We start from the raw sequence: 23,269 nt of genomic DNA, 5'->3' as shown, positions 1-23,269 counted from the left end.
CCAGTGGGAAAAATTGTATTTTTGCCTTAAATACCTGCAGACTTCATGATAAACTAAAAAAATAAATGTTCCATTCTAAGATATATCAGGGCTTCCCTGGTGGTTCAGTGGTAAAGAATCTGCCTGCAATGCAGGAGATGTGGGTTCTACCCCTGTGTTGGGAAGATTCCCTGTAGAAGGAAATGGTAATCCACTCTAGCATTCTTGCCTGGGAAATCCCATGAACAGAGGAGCCTAGGAGACTACAGTCCACAGGGTCGCTAAGAGTCGGACATGACTGAGTGACTGAACAACAACAACAAGATATATCTCTATTAGCCTAGCATGACCTACAATTTTAATAGCCTTCTAAATAATATCTCCCTGTAGAGTTGTAGCATAAAAGTCCTGCTCTCAAAATATTTCATGGCTCTTGAGACTCTATGATGCTCTCCCTCTTTCAAAGATATTTCTCTTTTTAGAGAACTTCTGGATCCTGAGCACAGTTCTTATGACTCTTGTCTATACTTAAGCATCCAGGGAAGAATCCTTGTACAGCAATGAACCTGTTGTTTGAGCTGCAGTGATGTTCCCTTTTCTTTCCCACATGGGATCGAGGTTGGAATTCTTCACTCACAGAGAGCAGCTCTGATGACAGGGTTGTCAGAGGAGGGACTGGAGTGAAACCTTCAAATATTACCCGCCTGAGAAATGTTTGGCCTCCCTTTCTACACAGAAAATTATATGGCTTCCAAACGAAAATGCCACTACTTAATATACCTTCAATTACAAACAAAAGTAGTATAATTAGGCTTGAACTTGGCATCTCCCTCTGAGAACAGCAATTGCTTTCCTCAATTATTTTTACAAGTATTATTTAGGGGAGAACTGCTTATTAATAAATTGGTCCTAGGTGTGCAAATGACTTCAAAAACTGACTTCAAAAAAATAAGTTATGCAGGTGAAAAATAGCCTTGTTCTGTGGCTACTACTTGAAATACACTCAGTATGAAACAGAGTAATATGTATTTCAACACTGCAATCAGCACATGTAATGACTTAGATTCTCCATATCATATATAAAATTATCATAGTCCCTCTAGTAGAAAGTATTTTAAAAGAGAACTAGACCCAGAGAAAACTCCAGCAATTTGCCAAAAGTTAGATGGCCAGAGAATATTATATATCTTATTATTATTCTCCCTGGAATGTACACATCATAAAAGGTTGGAACTTGTACACAAAAGATAGTGCCTGTCACATAATATTTTGTCGATAAAAATTTGTGAATGAATGCATGGGTTTAGTTTCTAATTTATCTATCTTACCAAGTCACTTTACCATATTTCCCACCTATATGCAACAGGCAACTTCAGTGGGGCTGTGAGTTTCAAAGTGAGTTTGAGGGTTAAAAATCAAGACAACCGAGGGGTTGGTCTCTGGTATTTGCTCTGTCACTGCCATCCCATTTCACCGCCTTCCACTAGCAAAACATTTTACAGGTAACAAAGTCATTTCACACACATAACAAAAATCCTGAAAGATAGAGATATTTATTTTATAAATAAAGTTTGGGGGCATAAATGATTCATAAATGTACCATAAGGGGTACAATGGAATTTGAACCCAATATCACATGTCCCAAACTTCATCTACAGTTCCAAAATGGACTCCTTTCCCGAAATGAGCCAATGCTGTAACCTGCACGTGCTTCTTTTACAATGTGTATGATATTTTAGGATCTTTTCTCATCTGTTTTCCTCCCTCTTTTAACCTGTGAGCTCTTTACCCCATCTGATTCTTCATCATATTCTTGGAGATAGCATAGGCACATACATTTTAGTTTCCTTGGCACTTTTACATTGCTAGAAAAGGTCCTATTCAGGTTACTGAAGTTAATACCATTTATTGTAAGGACCTCCAGAGAAAAAAAGAAAGACAGGAAACTCATCAACTAGGGCACAGAAACTGGGAGTGGCATTTTTGGGTCATATGATAGTTCTATTTTTGGTTTTCTGAGAAACGTCCACATTATGTTCCACTGTGGCTGAAGCAACTTACACTTCATATCAACAGTGTACTAAGGTCCCCTTTCCTCCATATCCTCGCCAACATTTGTTATTTGTGGTCTTTTTGATGATAGTCATTCTGACAGGTGGTACTTGATATCTCATTATGGTTTTAATTTGCATTTCCCTAATGATTAATGATACTGCACATCTTTTCAAGGACCTGCTGGCCATATGAATGTCCTCTTTGGATAAGTGTCTATTCAGGTCTTCTGCCATTTTTCAATTGGGATTTGGTTTTTTGTTTTTTGATGTTGACTTATATGAGCTATCTACATATTTTGGATATTGACTCATCAGTCATATCATTTACCAATATTTTCTCCCATTTAGTATGTTGTCTTTTCATTTTGTTGATGGGTTCTTTGGCATCAAATGACTGCAACTTTTGGATTCTACTGGCTACCTTTAAAAAGTAGTATAACAGTTTTATTTCAAAATATCAACATTTACAGTATTCTTAAATTCCATCCTTTACAGCTATTTAAACTCATGATGAAATTTGTTAGATGTCTTAGGTTGTTTTCCACTGTATTCACCCTAGTTTCTGCCTGTTTAAAAGTCTGCAAGGTTAATATTGAATGTGTGTGGTATGAAAACACCCGCTGGAGGATGGACCCAAATCACTGATTCTTTTTGTTAAATTAATTAAGTTAATTAATTAATTATCTAATTAATCAATTTAATTATTTATTTAATAAATTCAAAAAATTTAGGTTAAAGTATTTAGAAAATTTTGAAGAAGCACATCATTTCTCAAAAAACTTTAGGGCCACAAAAGCAAAAATTTCTGAAGATTTCTATAAGACGGCATTAGGAATAGTTCAACACAAACACCAATATTTTCCCAATCAGAAAAATAATTATGTGACAGCAAGGTTTAACCAAAACCACGGCAATTTGGTAAAATAATATCAGGTCATTCAAGAGAAGTTTTAGGCACTGAGTAAATGAATTGTTAAAAGATAAACTGGAACATAATAAAATTTTAGAATTTATTTGAACAAAAATTGATCCAAATTAGGCATCACCAAACTGTAAGTAGTTAGAAACACTCTGCCCACAGAGGCTGGCAGAAAGCTTTTATAGAGAAAAAGCAAAAGCAAAGTAAGGAGATTATTGGTGCTGCAGGCTAAAGCCTGGGGTTTCCTAAGTGGCTCAGTGAGTAAAGATCTGCAGTGCAGGAGAGCAAGAGGCACAGGTTCCATCCCTGGGAAGATCCCCTGGAGGAGGGAATGGCAACCCACTCCAGTAGTCTTGCCTGGAGAATCCCATAGACAAAGGAGCCTGGCAGGCTACAGTCCATGGGGTTGCAAAGAGTTGGACATGACTGAAGCAACTGAGCACGCAGCCTAAAGCCTAGTGGACTATTTGTGAACAGCTATCCCTGAGGCATTTACAGGCTTAGATTTTGGTTTGCTTGCCTCAACACCTCAGCATCAGAGCCACCCCAGTTTAATAGCCTCCTGCTTAATTAATTTAACAAAAAGAGTCGGTAATTTGGGTCCATCCTCCAGAGGGTGTTTTCATACCACACACATCCAATATTAACCTGGCAGACTTTTAAGCAGACAGAAACTAGGGTGGATACAGTGGAAAACTACTGCCACATCACTGACTGAGTTATGAGCAGAACCCCACGAGAACTCACTCTCACTCCTTCCAGTTAAAATTAGGTTATTGGGTTGATTATAGCTCAGAGAGGAAGCAGCATACTGAGGCTAGCATGATTCTCAGTCAAACCTAAGACAACGTCAGGTAGGGCGAGAGGAATAGATGGAAGAGAATATCAAAGAGGAGAGATAAAGAAGGAGGAGAAGCAGAGGAGAGAGAGAAGAGAGACAAGGGGGAAGTGAAGATGAGGACGGAGAGCTTCTTAGTAACTGTGGGCTCACATGCTGAGTTCACCAAGCACCTGACATCCACCAAGACCACCTTTAACCTCTCACTAGAGGACGCACTTGAGAATCGCAAGTCAGTTTCATCTCCAACTCTAAATCACAGAATCTATCAGTTCTCTGTTATCCTAGTATCCTGATGCCCTGAATGGAAGACATCTATTAAAGTGGTACATAAGGTAATCTTCAAAATATACGATGTCTCGACGTATTCACTGACATGGAACTTTACCCCAATAATCAGTGCAAAAACCAAACTATCAAATGGCATGTTATAATATGATTTCTTTTTGGTTAGAAAAAAAATTACAACTTGTATATGTGTTTAAAAAAAAAAATCCTGGAAGAATTTCTCCAAATATTAACCATGGCGATTTCCAAGTAGTGGGATACTGTGTGATTTTCTACTTTCTTAGACCTTCCAGAATCATCTTTTTTCTAACAAAAAGAATACCTAACTCCCAAAAGGCAATATTAAAAGAAAAAAAACTACTTATTTATTTATTTGGCTATGTTGGGTCTGAGTTGCAATACTTTTGGATCTTCGTTGTGGCTCAGGGGCTTAGTTGCCTCGCAGCATGTGGGATCTTAGTTCCCTGACCAGGGATCAAACCTGCATCCTTTGCATTGGAAGGTGGATTCTTAACCACTGGACCACCAGGGAGGTCCCCAAAAGGCAATATTAGTTATGAAATAAGACATCTTATGCAACCAATTAAAACCATCTTCTGCTCAATATTAAACTTTCTTCCCAGGTCTAGATATTTTACTATGTCTAATAAAAGTACACATGAGTGAGAAAGTAAGTTAAAAGGAAATACTGGGTCCTACTGCCAAATTTCTCATCTGTATTTTACCCTCTCTGGACTCAGCTGTCATTCAAAATCCCCGCCCTACACTCCCTCTTACACCCCCATTTCACACCTGCAAAATCTACTCTGCCCCCCTCCACCAGTCCCAGGCTCTCTGGTCTCAGTTCACTGACTCTCTGGAGTTCACAGTCGTGTCTGATCCCCTCCCTGCATCTCTGCTCTGTTCTCAACAACAATCCCCCAAACCAGGACAGCCCTTGTATTCTTTGTCCACCCACTCCCAGACTGTCAAGTACTGCTAGAAAAGGCACAGAACAAACGCACCGCACAATGAGGGAATAATCATTTCAAGAATGCTAGGTGGGCCGACGGCTCCTCTCTGACTTGGGCTGTTGGGCTGGCTTCCTGTTACCTACCCTCTGGCAAATTCCAGAGGTCTTTGACAGTCTCTTCTAGCCCTCCCCACACCTTCTCATTCCAACTGTTCAGAACTATGGAATAGGTATGTGTGTAATTTTCCTCCAATTACACCTCCAAATGATTTTCTCTCTTCATTGTATTCTTTTGACCTTCTGTTTCAAAACAAGCAACCGTCTTCCTCGTATCTGGTCTCTTTCACCCACAGTTCTGATTCAGCCATTCCTATTCTCTCAATCAGGGCTTCCCTGGTGACTCAGTGGTAAACAGTCCAACTGCTAAAGCAGGAGACAGGAGTTCTATCCCTGGGTTGGAAAGATCCCATGGAGAAGGGAATGGCAACTCACTTCAGTATTCTTGCCTTGGAAATCCCATGAACAGGGGAGCCTGGAGGGCTACAGTCCATGGTGTCTCAAATAGTTGGACACAACTGAGTGATTAAAGAACAACAACATTTTCTCAATCACAATAGTATCTACTCTTTGATTTCTTCCCCCTTCTCCCCCTCCATTTCCTTTCTCTTCCTATCACTCTTTCTCCACAATCCCATTTCCTCTCCCTGTAGACTATATATTTGATCATGGTGTCCCAAAATATGACTTGATCTAGTTAAATCCTCACTGCATCTCACACTTAATCTATAATTGCTATTTCCATTTTTCTCAATAACTTATTTCTTGACTCCTGTAATTTGATTTATTCCCCTGGGTAAAGTTAGCAAAAACTGTCTACTTTAGATCCCATGATGTCCTCATTCCCATTCTCCTTGTCCTTGTTATGGCATGTAAACCACTAAATATTCCCTCTTTGTCTAACTTATCACTCCAGTCCACTCACTCTGCCTGCTCTTTGGCTACTTCTCCTTCACCCACTTACCCAACTTCTTTTACTTTCTGAACTACACATCCTCTCCAACCCTCCACCCCTTACCCTTCTTAGCATTCTCACACTAACAGAATCTGCTGTACACCCACAGCCCTGATCCCTTGACCTCTCTGTTCTGTTAGTCTCTGAGTGCCCTCTGTTTTCAGACTTCTCCCTTCTGACCTCTGCACAAATACAAGCAGTTCCCATTAGATTCTGATCCCTGCCTACTTCTTTTATCTTAAACTGTTTCAAGTCATAGCCTCATTTCCTTCAACTTTAAACAGCACTCCTGTCTGGATAAATTCTACTTCTATAGGTGGCATACTTGGTGAAGAATCTGCCTGCCAATTCAGGAGATTCACGAGATGTGGGTTCGATGCCTGGATTGGGAAGATTCCCTGGAGAAGGGAACGGCTACCCACTCCAGTACTCTTGCCTGGAGAATCCCACGGATAGAGGAGTTTGGTGGGCTCCAGTCCATGGGGTCGCAGAGTCCGACTCGACTGAGCACACACACACATATAGCTTTTATACCTATTCCAAATTTCAGAAACCCATTGAAAACAAATAAAACAAACTTAGGTCACCATCTCCCTGCAGTGATAATCTCCCGCTGAATTTTCTGTTTCTATTAATAGTACCTCAATTCTCTGAGAAAGCCTCACTCACGTCACCAGAATCATGTGGCTCTTCCTCTCTCCTGCCCCACTGCCCACAAGCTTCCATCCTCTCCCCTTCCCAGTGCCGTCTTAGCACCGATGTTCGTGTTCTATGTCTTACCTAAGCAACTGCTATCTCAGGGTGTCAACTTCAAGTGCTTTCTCCTTGTAATCTCCACTTTGTATCAATGACATGTTTTAAAAATGATGTTCTTGTCACTCCCAGTCTCTTACCCAATAAAGTCTAGATTCTTGAGTCTGGCATATAAAACTTCATGATCTGGTTCCAAGCTCACATCTAAGCCTTGTCGCCCATCCCTCATCATTTCCTCTAATTCCTCCCAGTTAATATTATCTACCATCTCCAGAACATCCTCTAAAACTTAATGCCTTTACAACTGTACTTGAGTTTTCCTCTTGTGAAAATTTTCTTCCCCATCAATTCCTCTTATCAAAGCAGGTTCATCCTGCAGACCCTTTCAATGGCCTCTTCTCCTATGAGTCTTTCCCAGGATTCACCTTGATAAGTTGAGTGGTCCACTCTGTCCTTTCACTGAGCCCATCAGTACCTATGTTGAAGCATGTATCCTAACCTGCCTTGCTTTAGTTAAAATTTTGTCTTCTCTAAAAGTTAAGCCTTTAGAGGGCAAAAAGCCTGTATTATTCATTTTCCATCATCCATGTTTATTCCATATTACTAACAAAATAGTATTTAACAAATGGATTAATGAAAACACTGTCAATGCTTTTCTGGTACTGCTTCCTTTAAATTATGAAAATTTATGCTTATATTTTACCTTCTGTAACAGGTGGTGCTGGAAGTAAACAGTGAATTTGTTGTTGAGGTAATGTATAATAAAACTATTTTTCAATTTAAAATCAAAAGAAAAACTGAATTTCGTAATGCATCATATATCAAAAATCAGAAACCAACTAGTTGAGATAAAAGATAAGAGAAAGAACTTCTTCCAAATTGAAATAGCAATGGTAAAACCTATATTCCCCAATAGCCATGCATTTAGCCACAGTTTGTGACAGTGTAGTAACTCCTACTTAATCAAATTATGCCATCAGCTTATCTATACATTTTCCAACCTAAATCAAAGAAAAAGAAGCAAAGCTACATATTAGAGTGGGAAGAGGATTTTTCGACAGTTATATCAGCAAGAAGACAACTGACAGTAAATTGATGAGTAAAAGATACAAAAGTAAAAAATATGTAATCACAATTAAATAAAACAACAGAGAATCTGGTGCAGATTCTTAGAGCAGGACTCAGGATATAAAGCTACTGTCCTCTATCTCCAGCAGGACTTTATTTCAGTAGTTAAATTTACATTATGATGATCTCAAACCTTTGAAAAAAATAAAATTAGTTTTCAAATCTCTGTTGCAAATAGGGGAACATTTGTATCAAATGGAAGTTGCATCAAAATGGGGGGAAAATGAAAAATTCTTTGATTTTTGAAAGGATAAATTCCATTCACTGATTTCTTTCCCCAAAGTGGTAATTAAAGTCTTGATTAAAGAAAACACACTTATCCACATCTTTATAAATATATTAGGAGTTACTGCTAAAAATCTCTACACATAAGTACACATGTATACAAACATGCAGGTAGTAATATTTCTAAATTCTTTTCTTCTTTATTTATTTTTAATTGAAGGATAATTGTTTTATGATATTGTGTTGGTTTCTGCCATACATCAACATGAATCAGCCACAGGTACTGTACATATGTCCCCTCCCTCTTGAGCCTGCCTCTCACCTCCCACATAAATTCTTTAACTATAAAAAAAAAAAAAAAAAATTCTTAAACATCCTCCAACAATAGCAACATAAGACTACAAAGAGAAAAACATATAGCAAGCAGAGATACAAACAGACAACACTGAGAAGCCATCTAGACGTCCATGGGATTACTGCAGGTATCATCAACTCAGCTAAAATATCCTTCTAATCCTGAGCTAATCTATTTGGATGCTTAGCCAGGGCAGTGTCCTTATCAAGAGAGGAGAAAAATCCCTTCCCTCTCTTAGCTGAGCACACTCACCAGCACAAAGCTCTTTTCACAGGGGATATGCTCACATGGAACACTGCAGTTTTTACACTCTGCAGACCAGGAAACCTGGTCACAGCAGAGAGAAGGGTGAGGTGGGCAGGACTCCTCACCCGGCGAGGACAGAGTGAGGAAAGAAAAACCACACCTGTTACCCATTAGAACATACTGTGAGCTCCATACACAGCTAAGAAAACTTGTTTCACTAGAATCCTATAGTTAGAGATAATTCCAAGAGAAGTTGCTAAGTCAAGGTGACCAGGCTGTGTCCATCCAGAGTTGTGAAATAGTAAACATTTTCTTTGTTCCTCAAATTCGATACCATTGCTTTCTCTGGGTGCACCTTACAGTGTTGAATAAGTGTCCCTACTGAGTAAAACTGCTCTAACACTGCAAAATGGGAACGTTTTTTGGTTAAGGTGAAGGAACTAGATGCAGAAAATGGCACCGCAAAATGGCAAACGGTCAGAAGACAGAAGCGGGAGTGGATCAAGTTTGCTGCTGCCTGTCGAGAAGGAGAAGATAACTCCAAGAGGAATCCGATTGCCAGAGTAAGTGATGAAACAAACAGGAGGAGGCTGTGCTGATAACAAAGGCTTCTGCAGGGCAGGAAAGGCCCCAGACATGTTGAGGACTTGCAGCCTTCAGGACACCATAGTGACTCAGGAAGATGGGTGATGTGGAGTGATTTGTTTACATTGTTGAGACGTTGTTTTGAATATCACATTCTGGGAGCTGATAATACAGAGCAAAGGGTCCTTGAGTGATCCGGGGAGATCTGGATCTCCTGTACAACTGAGCTTTATCTGTTGGTTTGCATTCTGTGTACTGTCACATGTCTACATCATAGGAAAGGCATGCATGATGTATGCAATAGTTTTATATTACAAAATCAAAGGTTTACAGTATTGATTAATTCCCTCCAAGAGAGTCAGGATAGTGTCAAAAGTTTCCATTAGGTTCCTGTGTGAAGTCGCTTCCGTCGTGTCTGACTCTGCCACCCTATGTGTTGTAGCCCGCCAGGCTCCTCTGTCCATGGGATTTCCCAGGCAAGAATACTGGAGTGGGTTGCCATTTCCTTCTTCAAAGGATCTTCCTGACCCAGGAATTGAACCCAAATCTTGTGTCTCCGGCTTTGGCAGGCGGGTTCTTTACTACTAGCACCACCTGGGAAAGTTTACAAATCCCTTCCAAGAGAGTCAGGACGGGGTCAAAAATTCCCACTAAATTCCTACATCCAGAAATTAGAAGAGTCTTAAAAAGTACTCTAAATACTGGCAATCAGTAAGGAAGGAGAGTGAAGAAAAGAATATATAATAAATTGATTCATGAAGGAGGGGACCTGCATTAACAGCCTCATTAGCTCTTTCTGGACATCTTGGCCCTGCCCTCATGGTGAAATCAATAGTACAGTGATCTACCAGAATTCTCTCCTTAAATATTACATACATGTACAGCTTAAATGTCTATAGAAAGCTTTACACATATAATGAGCATCCCACTGATACTAAAGATGTAACCGCACCTCAGGAAAAGAGATTATTTTCTCTCAGAAGTTTTCAAATTCTTGGAAATTTTTGGAAAGCTTTAAATTGTTACCATTTCCATTCAACTCACAGTTTTAGCTTTCTGTTATCCCATTTGCATGGTATCTTTTGTGTTAGTCGCTCAGTCGTGTCCAACTCTTTGTGACCCCATGGACTGTAGCCACCCAGCCTCCTCTGTCCATGAGATTTCCCAGGCAAGAATACTGGAGTGGGTTGCCATTTCCTTTTCTTCTTTTTTTATTCACATTTGGGGGATTTCCTGGACTTTCATTTATATAAAAAAGATCTTTAGATTAAGGGGAGCTAATCCAAGTTGTATTTTCAGCTGTCATTGTGGATATTTGGGCAACAAATCTTAGTATTTTACTGGGTGTTCTCATCTTCAATATACAGGTGAGGTTTCAAAATTGAAATATCTTTGTTTAAATTTATGAATAGAATATACAAAACTACCCAAACAAAACCTATATGGCAGAATATATGGCAGAATATTTGTCACAAAATCTGTTTGGCAAATGAGTGATACAGTAGGCTTCAACTGATAAAATTATTGCCAATATTTCTAAACACTGTATTTCTCTTCTGGCTTTCCTAATTTATTGGTAATTTTGATTAAATCTCTAACTAAAGTCTAGACTGTTCATATTAATGTGAAACACCTTTTTAAAGGTAGAGATGGTGCTTTCTTCTCTCAAATTCTTTCTCCAGGAGCAAAGAGAACTAGAAAATTGAAGAATGCTTTCATAATAACAAGTGTAGCATCAAGCACATAAGTGCCAAATGCCAGGAATTGGAGTGAAGTGAGGTGGGGTGAGGTGACTATATGCTACCTCATACAATCATCGCAGCAAACCTAGGGTATAGGTGGTATTAGCAAACCTAGGGTATAGGCAGTATTATTAATATCTCATTATTGGCTGGTGCTTGGCAGAGCTAAGTGAATTTTCCAAAGTTATACAGACATAAGTCATGGCTCCAGGTTTTGGTTCAAGATCATGACCTGGTCTAAATTAAATCACACTTATGGCCATTTTCTTCATAGATTCGATCAGACTGTGAAGTGAATCAGAAGATTACATACCGCATCTCTGGGGCAGGAATTGATCGACCACCCTATGGAGTGTTCACCATTAACCCTCGGACAGGGGAAATTAACATCACTTCAGTGGTGGATCGAGAGATAACACCACTTTTCTTGGTAAGTCACAGCAGTGTGCTCTGAGTTATGCATATTTTTTTTCTTTAAAAAATATCATCTCAGGACTAATGCTTACTTTTGATACAACACAGTAAACCAAAATCAAATAAATGACTTGAATAGATGAAAAGAGTATGAAAATATAAATTTATTACAGTTCAGGATTCTCTCATGTGTTACCTTACGTATGTGATCAAATATCTTGATAAAATTTAAATCACTAGATTGTAAAACAGTCTGAATTTACTGGGAAAATTGTTGCTTTGCACACTACCTGATCTATTTTCAGGCTCTTTCTTGCTTAACTTCCTTTGGTGAAAACGGTGTTTTGTTTTTTTTCCAACTTTCCACAGATTTATTGCCAGGCTCTGAATTCACGGGGTGAAGACTTAGAAAGGCCTCTTGAGCTTCGAGTCAAAGTTATGGACATAAATGATAACCCCCCAGTCTTTACACAAAATGTGTACACAGCCAGCATTGAAGAAAACAGCGAAGCAAGTAAGTAGAGTGACACGCCTTCACTGCGCTACACTATCTATTTGTCTTGGTCAAAAGCTTTTGAAATACAGGCAATTTCAATACCAGAAAAAGCCAAATTTGTATTTGAAAATGGAAAGTAATTTTTAAAAATTGTATTAAACAATTTTTTAAGTTTTTTAAAAATACATTTGTAGAAACATGAGACAATGTCAACCATGTCACTAAATTCCGTTGTGATATAGTTCATTTTTTATAAAAAAGATGTGACTTATGTAAACATAATGAGTTTATTGTTGTCACTTTAAATAAATTAATAAGTACATTTTAAAACAAAGATTATTGATTTTTTAAAAAGATTCCTATATTTTGCTAATTTGCCATCTAATCGTTTAAGGAGTATAAGTACTTTATAAATGGTAAAGGATTTTATAGAAGCAAACCACCGTTATTTTTGTAATCAGCAGTGAAGCAGAAAGTTATGGTACTATATGCTCATGGAAAACTAGAGCAAGAGAATTCAGGAGAAGGCAGACCACTCTTTCTTCCTATGCCTGATGATTTGCAGAATTGATTCTAATGGACTTCCAAACCTTCTTCGCCTCTGTCTTCATTTCTAGACACCCTGGTGGTAAAGTTAAGTGCCACAGATGCAGATGAAGACAATCATCTGAATTCTAAAATTGCCTATAAGATCGTGTCTCAGGAGCCAGCAGGCTCACCGATGTTCATTATGAACAGATACACGGGAGAAGTGCGCACGACGTCCAATTTCCTCGACAGAGAGGTAAAGCCTACTGTGAATGAATTTTTAAAAATAAGGAATTCAGTTTTGAAGAGACAAACATGAAATGATTCATGTGTGCCCATGCCTTTTTCGTGTAAAGGAGAAGAGTAAAAATAGTCCAGTCATTACGTTTCAATGAAGATGATGAAAAGAAAAAAATATTGTATTAAAAGATGACAGAAAATTGTAAAAGAAAAATGGAATAATCAGAATGTGTTGGATTGTATTCCAAACTAGGTCAAAGTCTTAAAATTCTCTTTCATCTTAAGCAACACAGCATGTATAACCTCCTTGTGAGGGGCTCAGATCGGGATGGAGCTACAGATGGACTATCTTCGGAGTGTGACTGCAGAATCAAGGTTTTAGACGTCAATGATAATTTCCCCACTTTGGAGAAAACTTCCGTAAGTTGTTGTTCTTCTACTCCTTTTTTCCCCATAAGTGTCAATAATAGATCTACTTCCCTGCTAGTTTGTGAACCTGTTTCTATGACATGTATTCTGTTGTGCTGTGCTAAGTCATGTCCAGCTGTTTGCAATCCCATGGACTGTAGCCCACCAGGCTCCTCTGTCCATGGGGTTATGACATGTATAGACGTATTCAACTTTCTCGCTGTATAAACTTTGGAACTTCTCATATATAATCATATACTAGATCTGCTGGAGAAGGAATAGGCTACCCACTCCAGTATTCTTGGGCGCTTCCCTGGTGATTCAGCTGGTAAAGAGTCCGCCTGCAATGTGAGAGACCTGGATTTGATCCTTGGGTTGGGAAGAGCCCCTGGAGAAGGTAATGGCTACTCACTCCAGTATTCTGGCCTGGAGAATTCCATGGACTGTATAGTCCATGGGATCACAAAGAGTTAGACACGACTGAGCAACTTTCACTAAATAGTACGTTTGCCTTTGAGTCACTATTCTGTGTAAATCTCTTCTTTGGCAGCAATGGACTATCTCCTCCGTAACTCTCTACTCACAGAAGTGTAGAAATTTATAAACATAACTCTGGGAATCAAGTAACAGCATTGAGACATTTTTCTATGCCTGACAATTTGCTGAATCAATTTCAGAAAAGTACCAAACATTCCAACTTCCATATTCATAAAGAGGCACAATTGAAAACAGTAGGGCCAAATCTGGCTCACTGCCTGTTTTGGTTAAAATTAAAAAGTTTTATTGGGCCACAACTGCCCTGTGCTGTCTGTGGCTGCTTTGATCTTAACAACAGCAGAAATGAGTAACTGACACAAACTCTCTGGTCCACAAAGTCTAATATAGTTACCATCCTGCCCTTTAAGTAAAAGGAAGAACTAACTTAAGGAAAATTTCAAGTAAGCAAGAAAAATAAAACAAAGTGCCTATTTGACCTTGACTGTACCTGCAGCACAAGGAAACCAGTTTTATTATCTTGTAATCATTTTATTCTTATATTTCTGATAGGACAGATGGCTGATGCAAAAATCATTGGCATAATCTGTTGTTAGTATTTCAAATAATAATTATGATAGGTCAATCTCTTTCCTTTTGCAAATTCATTGATTATAAAATTGATCTATGCCATTTCAGTACTCAGCGAGTATCAAAGAGAACTGTTTAAGTTCCGAACTGATCCGATTTCAAGCAATTGATCTCGACGAAGAAGGCACTGACAACTGGTTGGCAAAATACTTAATTCTCTCTGGAAATGATGGGAATTGGTTTGATATTCAAACAGACCCACAAACCAACGAAGGCATTTTGAAAGTCGTCAAGGTACAGTATGGGATCTATAATATTTGCTTTCCAAGAAGGGCTAAAATACTCAGAAAGAGAATGTCTCTGTAACAAATACACCATAACCTTGCATACTGCTTGTGTGGACAAGTGTCCTGAGTTAGTGGACTGTTCAGCAATGCAGTGTTTATTACTAAGAGAAATAAGAAGTCTGCTTTGTTCTCACAATTCCCAACACCTAGTTGAGAAAATAAGGCAGGTACTTCCAAACTAGGTAATAATATGAGTTAAAAACAAAACACATAGCAGATGTTATGGTATTAGGTGTAAACTGGAGTGGGTTGCCATGCCCTCCTCCAGAGGATCTTCCCAACCCAGGGATCAAACCCATGTCTCTTACATCTCCTGCATTGGCAGACGGGTTCTGTACCACTAACACCACCTGGGAAGCCCCAATTAGTAGCCAGATGGGTGAAATATGAAATAAATACTAACAGATAAGATCTTTCTGAGCAAGAGGTGGCTGAAAGGGTTTCAGTCATGGAATCAGGTTTAAGACTTCATAACTGAGACTGTTAATGTGGGTAACAAAATGCACAAACACACAGGTGAGAAAGCATAAAGCATGTTCAGGCATGACGAGCAGTTCTGTGGGGCTGTTGCAGAGTATTCGTGGAGAAAAGTGATGAGATGCAAGAACACAAGTTAAGAACATTGAGTACTGGACTGCAGGATTTGACTTTTTTCTTATAGATTAATTTTTCTTGAACTACTTTATGCTTTATGGACAACAATAAAATCTAAAAATACAAATAAAACTACAAACGATTCAAATTAGCATTAATGCAATAAGGGAAATTAATTTTTCACGAACAAAATTACTACTAACAATATAAACAGAACTTATAGCTATGAAAACATATACCTATCTACATATTTATTTGAGTACTCAGTGTGAACTGTGATTATTCAGTTGTTACTACTTTTCTCTATTCCAGTTACTGTGATACTTTTTTCCAGACAGTAAATTAGGAAGCCATTTAGCCCTCATCTGATGCAAACATAGTGTTTATATACTGAATTTTTTTCTGTCCTTTTTGCAACTGTTTGGAGAAATTAAAGTATTACTACTTTATCACAAAATACAACCACTAGCACAGAAATCATGCAGTGTATTAATTTATGAGGCAGTCATCAAAAACGTGGAAAACATCTGTATGTGCTTTTTAAATTGCCATTCAAATCAATATACGACATTTCAAAGCTCCTTAAGAGAACACAAGGACTCCAAGACTATGCGATACACTTCCTGTTTGAGAAACACGGCTTTGGGCCAAACATCAGCAAACAGCAGCCAAATCTGACCTGCCCCTTTTTTGCAAATAAAGTTTTACTGGAACACAGCCACACATATTCATTCATATATTTCCTATGGCTGTTTCCACACTCCATTGGCTGAACTGAATGCTCAAGACAGAAACTGTATCTGACCTCCAAAGCCTAAAATATTTACTATTTGCCCTTCACCAAAACAATTCACCAGCTCTACTTATACACCAAGAAAACCTTTGGGGTATATTTTTAAATACCTGTAACATTATGAGCTCAACTCCAGAAAGATGAAAGAAAATAATTATTATATTGATCAAGTCTTGAAGTTAGGAACCTGATCTAAAGTGAATGCAGTCAAAATACAAATTAAGGAACAAATAGGAGCCACTGCCAAAATGTGACACATATAGAAAGAGAGAGAAAGGAGGTTGCCTGTCACCTCATCAAATTCTGAATATTTAGTCACATTTCTTTCCAGAGATCAGAATTTGTTCTACCTTGCATCTTAGTTAAAAATCAAGATCTAGACATGTCGTGAAATTCTTACCTATCTTCTTACCGCATTTATCACTGTCTTCGTATATTATCTTGCAATATATAACTTTTTTTTTTTTTGCTTTTAATCTGCCTCCTAAACTACTAAAATAAGAGCAAAAAAAAAAAAACCTTTAGCATAAATAACTTGACCTAAATATCTTTCCATCCCTTGCACCTGGTCTCGTGTCCAGAAGATAGCAGCAGGTCACCAAACTTTGAGAATAGTGATGATGCTACTTACTGAAACTGCTGCTCTCACCAAAACAGGAGTCACTGAGCTTGAATGCAGAGTTCATCATTTCTACAAAATTAGAAAAATGAAAAAGAAAACACATTCATCACTCAGGCAGTGCACTATCTATGACATACATAATGTCTTCTGTGAGAGCTAAAACTTTTTTAAAAATCTACTTACATTATTGCAAAAAGAAAAAAAAAACTACTGGAAATTCAATTTCATGAAAAATTGGTCAAGGCAGTACTAGACATGGTGTAAACAAAGTATGTATATTTTTTCAGAATGATAACTTCCCAAGTTTTTTACAAAGAGCAGAAAACAATATGCTTTAAAACATCAAAATAATGTAGAAGGGCTAATGAAATTTAAAATCTTAATATGTGTGCCCTGATGTTGGGGAAAGATTGAAGACAGGAGGAGAAGGGGACAACAGAGGATGAGATGGTTGAATGGCATCACCAACTCAATGGGCATGAGTTTGAGTAAGCTCCAGGAGTTGGTGATGGACAGGGAAGCCTGGTGTGCTGCAGTCCATGGGGTCACAAAGAGTCAGACACAACTGAGCAACTGAACTGAACTGAATATGGGTGCTAGCACACAGCCAAAAGAGCTATGTATGTAGAGGATATATGTGCGATTTTCCAAGATTTGGCATTTGGAATGAGGTCATTAATGTCCTCTGGCACTCTCTCCATATTCACTCAAGCTATCACTTAACCTCGTAGCAATCGGCCTCTAAGTCACAAGCTTTTGACTAAGATTTCTAGAACCCTTTTCTTAGTCTGAGGACATTACAAATAATTCAGTTCAACCCAAATTTGAGAAATGAAGGGTGCCAGGAATATGAATCAGACATGGTCCCAGTTCTCCAGGAACTATCCCACTTTATAAACCATCCCACTTATAAATCACTTTTAAGGATTTTCTGAGCAGAAAATCCTAACAGATTCATCCTCCTGGTTTTCCCTTTGTTCTGGAAACCTTGCTCCTTTCAGGGCTGTGGTATCCTTAGGTTAGCAAACCTTTTTCTCCTCTTCCCCACCAGCTCTCAATATTGCCCATAATTAATTAACCCCATTTCTTGGGTATGGAATCCTGGCAGTCCTACCCTCCTCATGATTGGCCCCTGTGGTGTAGCTTAACAAGAGAAAGATCTCTAAGAAAGTGAAAAATCTCTTTGTCAATAATAATATTTTTGGTATTTATGAACATATATGTATGGATAACAATATAAATAGATGGGGGAGTATGCACAGATTCACTTCAACATCAAAAAGAAAAGCAAAATACTATCCAATTAGAATTCTAACAAAGAAGTACTGGTTGTGTATTTTTACAATAACTCTAATCAAGATTTATTACACACTTGCTGACCCTGTTCCTACATGGCACACTGGTAAAGGATCCACCTGCCAATACAAAAGAGGCAAGAGACGTGGGTTTGATCCCTGGGTGGGGAAGATTCCCTGGAAGAAGAAATGGCCACCTGCTCCAGTATTCTTGCCTGGAAAACTCCATGGACCAGAAAATGTCAATTCCTGGGAATTTCAGCAATTGAAATCCCAAATCTCAAGGGTTTTAGCTGAATTTTAAGTGAGGCATGTTGAGCCAGCCCCAAACAAGAACCCTAATAAATTCCTGTGAATGTTTCTATCTTATTACCTCCTGTGAAGAATTTAACCAAAATCTAGAAGAACATTCATGAGGTTATGGAGTTTCCCTGAGAAACAGAGATTTGTCTAAGATTCTTGCTGATGCTACTCATGTCTTAACTTCTGTTATTGGTAAATGTGTTGCAACTGATGTTTATCTTAGCTCCCAGAGCACTTCTAACAGCACCCAGCACTCCCTTTTCTACAACTGTTTTTTTAGAAATGGAGAAAATGGATCGCTTCCAATTAAAAATTCATTTTTGAGCCCACAATTCATTTCATCTCTGTGCTGAGTCATTGTTGGTGACTTTTCATGTCACCACATCAGTCATTCTGGATCAAAAGATTCTATTCATCTTTTATCCAAAGAACCCATCTCAAAGGTGACTTTTCTCATTTGAATGTGCCCTATGAAGGAGTCTTCTTGTTCACCAGACTCAGCACAATTAAATTATAGCTGAAGGCTCTAATAGTCTATAATAGCTATAGACTATAATAGTCACAAATTCTCCTTTAGAAGTTGTTTGCATCATTTTTCAAAATTACAGTTTCAATTACATCATATATACCAACTTCTAGGTTCTCTGATTATACTTCCAAGATATTCTCAATTAGGCATTCTACAAAAGAGACCTGGCTACTATTTGTTCATTTAATAACTGTGAATATTTTTATTTCATTCTAAGTTTTACTTTTTATTTTTCAGAAACACCTCATTTGGAAAGAAGGATCATCTTTCATTTTAGGGTTTTATGTAGGAAGTTCAAAACTCCAAAACTAGAGTCCAACTTAAAGTCACAGGCCTAAATGATCCATGTACCATGTACCTGATTATGTCAAAAGATAAAGGAAATAACATGTCTGATATACATAAGTGAAAGTGTTAGTCGACCAGTCATGTCTAACTCTTCGTGACCCTATGGACTGTAGCCCTCTAGGTCCTCTGTCCATGGAATTCTCTAGGCAAAAATACTGGATTGGGTTGCCATGCCCTTCTCCAGGAGATCTTCCTGACCCAGGGATCAAACCAGGGTCTTCTGCACTGCACACAGATTCTTTATCATCTGACACACCAGGGAAGCCCATGATTTACATAATGCGGTAACAAACAAAATTTGATTGGTTCAAGAGCAGAACTGGCCTTTATTCTAGTGTACTGCTTTTTTAATCTTGACTTCTAATTCTATGAAGAAAGTCTTTTTGCTGTTTCAGAGGGTTTTTTTGTTTTTTTTTTAACTTTCTATCATTTCAGATGCTGGATTATGAACAAGTGCCTAATATTCATCTTAGCATTGGAGTTAAAAATCAAGCTGAGTTTCACCACTCGGTTGCCTCTCAATTCCGAATGCACTCAACCCCTGTGAGAATTCAGGTTGTTAATGTGAGAGAAGGACCTGCATTTCATCCAAATTCTGTGACGTTCAGTGTGCGAGAAGGACTGAAAGGAAATTCCTTATTGAATTTTGTGCTTGGCACATACACAGCTATAGATTTGGATACAGGAAATCCTGCAACAAACATCAGGTACTGCAGATATTTTGCTCGTGTTAAAGAGATAAAGCTCAGCTCTTCCTATATTAATTCACTAGAAGGTGCTAGTGTATGCAGGTTGAAGTACTTTTGAAGTTCTGCTTTGCTTTTTGTCTTCGTTTTAGAAGACGACTGTGGCATTAACTTTATTTCAGAATTTTAATGGTGCTTTAGAGGCAGTAAGGGCTCCAAAGGGTTAAAGGAGTAATTGCGTCCAGCGAGCAATTGTAAGATCAAAGAGCCACCTACAGATACTCTGTGAGTCTCTCTGACCTTTTGTGCCCGGCTGTACTACCCTGGCCCCAGGATGATTAAGCTATATTATAAACAATCAGACATCATAAAAAATGAGTCACTTTTTTTCCTTAAAATCTGTGTTATCTAATGACTTTGGGGCTAATTTCAATCTCCTACTTGACCTAAAATGAAAAAGAAAAAAAAAGAAGAGGCTGAAACATAGATGTTTCAGAAATTTGATGAATCTTAAGAGAATCAGAACTGAAAAAATAGAAAGGTAGGTATTAGGGTCACTAGATACACAGATTATATATGAGTTAGATCTATGTAAGATATCCTGGAAAATAACTATAGTGAAATATACAAGTATTCTCTATATCTTTTCTTTCCAATATTTTTTGAATGAACAAAGTCTACTGACCTATAAATTACTTTTGACATAAAAATTTTTGATTACTTAATCAGCTAATAAATTGGTAGACAACAAAAATTATGAAGTCTATCAGAGGAAAGAATGTGCCAGATAAGTGTCTTGGACGTTTGAATTTATGCCTGGTACAGAGAACAGATGTTCTACCAATAAGGTCAAAAACTTTGAATCCATTATATGTAAAAAAAAAAAAATCCACATACATAAGCAGACTAGATAATACCACAACCCCTAAAAGGCCAACAATGAGGGGCTCTGAAGCCAATATGCATTAAAATCTAAGAAAAAATATATCACATGTGAAAATGAATAAAGTGCATTCTCGCATTCTTTCAATAGATACTGCTATGATTTTATAAACAGCCCTGAAATAATTTCATACATTCTATTAACAATTATATTAAGAGCCAGAAGAGTAAGAATTATGAGACTATAAAATTCTGTTGTGAATCTGTACATAAATATGTTCAATACTGGAATTTTATTCTCTATACATTTTATAAACTGACTCAATTGTCACTATAAAGCGTGCAAATACCATATACAATATTAACTCATTGTGCAGCTTAAAATGATTAACTTTTATATAAGCAAATGATGAATGTATTTATCTAAAAACAGGTATACCATAGGACATGACCCAGGCAACTTGTTAAAAATAGATTCAAGCACTGGCGAGATACAATTTTCTAGGGAATTTGATAAGAAGTCAAAATATATTACCAGTGGGATATACACAGCGGAGATCCTGGCTATAGATGGTAAGAAAATTTATTGTCAATTCTTAATAAAAGTATTACTATTACATTCAATACAAGTAATATTCTAATGTTGATACTAGATTGACTCAAATCCAACATACAGTTTATTGGTGTCTGTAAGACTTACAGAGAGTTCTACATACCTTAGATCAAGGACTGAGTTCAGTATCCTTATAATCATAATTTACATTTAAGTCATAATTTATTTCACCTATTTACAAAAAAAGAATTGTATGTGATTTACAGTGTGAAGCGTAAAAGTTAAAATATATAAATAAACTTCAGTTTCTGCTTTCGACCTCATCTCTTGAGAGAATTGATCAGCTTGTAGAGTATGTTAGAAATGTTTACTTAAGTAAGTGCTGCAAGGTGTGCTCAAAATTCACCTGCAGGGAAGGCAGTATCCCGAAGTGTATAGTTATTTCAGAACCACTAAAACTGAGCTATAATAAAGGGCCTGTGTGAGTATTGTTGTCCAAAGAAAAATGTGGAAGACCAAGAAAGCACAAGGTTATTCCAAATATAAGATTCAAATTAAATTTGTAAGTGCAGATGCACTGAAGTAACTTGTAATTGAGCAGTTCCTCACGTGGGAAAATCTATTAAGCATTCCTCTTGGTGAGTAGCAACAGGAATTTGTTTGTTTAGCAATAGTTAATGATTCTCCAGAGCAAAGGCTACTACCGCTATTTCCTAGCAGTAGCTAGGAAACCAGTTCACTATGAAACAAAACAGCAGAAAAAGGTCAGTAACCAGGAAAGAAGGGAGAAGATAGATATCTCAAGTACATACCTAACAGAAGATAGATATTGCAGGATTGCATTAAGTTTATACCTGAGATTTACAGTAGCCAAACAAAGAGAAAGACAGTCAGTATAGGATTGAAAGAGAAACTATGGCAATACCCAAACAATTACAGTCCATACATTCTAGTCTTCAACTTATGAGTGTCACTTTCAGCATCTGCGTGAGTTATATAAATATTATAGTCTTATTTATCATCAGTATTCTGAAAATGAATTCTAGCCAGGTTGATCACAGCCAATGGGTCATACGAGAAAATCCAATTCTAGTTCAAAAACTAGAATAAAAAATTAGTCAAGTAAATAAAAAGAAAACTACATGCAAATGTACCCACAGAAACCTAAAAATGAGGGCCATTGTTTATTCCCCTAAGCCGAGTATCTGCACTAGCACAAGCCTTCTAGATAGTTGGAATAAGTTGGCTCAAGGATGCTTGGCCACTAGGTAGAGAAGCAGAGCTCTGCCTATAGCAGACACAGCAAGGAGCAGATGCTGTCGACAGCAGCTTTAGCTGTGGTTTGCCACAGAAAGTGAAGGTCGCTCAGCCGTGTCTGACTCTTTATGACCCCATGGACTGTATAGTCCATGGAATTCTCCTGGTCAGAATACTCGAGTGAGTAGCCTTTCCCTTCTCCAGGGGATCTTCCTAATGCAGGGATTGAACCCAGATATCTCGCATTGCAGGTGGAGTCTTTACCAGCTGAGCCACCAGGGAAGCCCACAGTCCAAGGCCACAAGAAAGTTCCAGAGGATGAGAGAACAACACAGTCTAATTTGCAGGATAATCTAACCTGCGGGATAATCTAGTGTCTCTCTAATGAACCTAAATTTAGAAAGTCCACTGCCGAATTGGGTATAAGAATACACAGTACAAAACCATATACAGTATGAATAGGCTCCTGGTTTGTTATCATTCGAGTAACTAAATGACTCTACCATTTAGGCATACAGAAGACACCTTTAAAAGACATTTATTAACTTCACAAAGACTGACCTAGCAAAATACCTAGAGATGATAATGTTCTGACTTACAAATGAAAATACTAAGACTCTCTGCAAGTAAAAAACAAAACAATTCTTTATTCAACGTAAAGTATAAAAGTAGACTAAAAGCCCAGACTCCTATTTCTTGGTCCTCTGTTCCTTCTAATAATATACTAACCCAAAATTTGTTTCAAGTTGGTTAGGAAAAAAACAAATATATTTATACTTGTTTCCAGAAGTACCATTTCAGAGAGAAACAGTGTCTATCTAATGGATGGATTT

At 37.8% G+C, this 23,269-nt stretch overlaps 2 protein-coding genes across 2 annotated transcripts in view; one reads left to right on the top strand and one right to left on the bottom strand.

Moving 5' to 3' along the window:
• Window positions 1–23,269, bottom strand: part of LOC145534639 (uncharacterized) — a 119,167-nt gene that overhangs the window by 6,993 nt on the left and 88,905 nt on the right. The window contains exon 4 of the mRNA XM_081562654.1: window positions 16,593–16,652. The gene's annotated coding sequence lies outside the window, so the exon portion shown is untranslated. The remainder of the gene's footprint in view (window positions 1–16,592; window positions 16,653–23,269) is intronic.
• Window positions 1–23,269, top strand: part of DSG4 (desmoglein 4) — a 37,790-nt gene that overhangs the window by 3,774 nt on the left and 10,747 nt on the right. Inside the window, exons 2-11 of the mRNA XM_081563166.1 lie at window positions 1,849–1,889; window positions 7,511–7,546; window positions 9,181–9,312; window positions 11,351–11,506; window positions 11,860–12,004; window positions 12,604–12,770; window positions 13,040–13,174; window positions 14,336–14,521; window positions 19,494–19,765; window positions 21,060–21,199. Coding sequence (XP_081419292.1) covers window positions 1,849–1,889; window positions 7,511–7,546; window positions 9,181–9,312; window positions 11,351–11,506; window positions 11,860–12,004; window positions 12,604–12,770; window positions 13,040–13,174; window positions 14,336–14,521; window positions 19,494–19,765; window positions 21,060–21,199 — 1,410 coding nt within the window. The remainder of the gene's footprint in view (window positions 1–1,848; window positions 1,890–7,510; window positions 7,547–9,180; window positions 9,313–11,350; window positions 11,507–11,859; window positions 12,005–12,603; window positions 12,771–13,039; window positions 13,175–14,335; window positions 14,522–19,493; window positions 19,766–21,059; window positions 21,200–23,269) is intronic.

The sequence above is a fragment of the Giraffa tippelskirchi genome, chromosome 14 (genome assembly GCF_054371585.1).
Source record: "Giraffa tippelskirchi isolate mGirTip1 chromosome 14, T2T-mGirTip1v1.2.pri, whole genome shotgun sequence".
NCBI lineage: Eukaryota > Metazoa > Chordata > Mammalia > Artiodactyla > Giraffidae > Giraffa > Giraffa tippelskirchi.
This window is presented reverse-complemented; position numbering and strand designations above follow the sequence as displayed.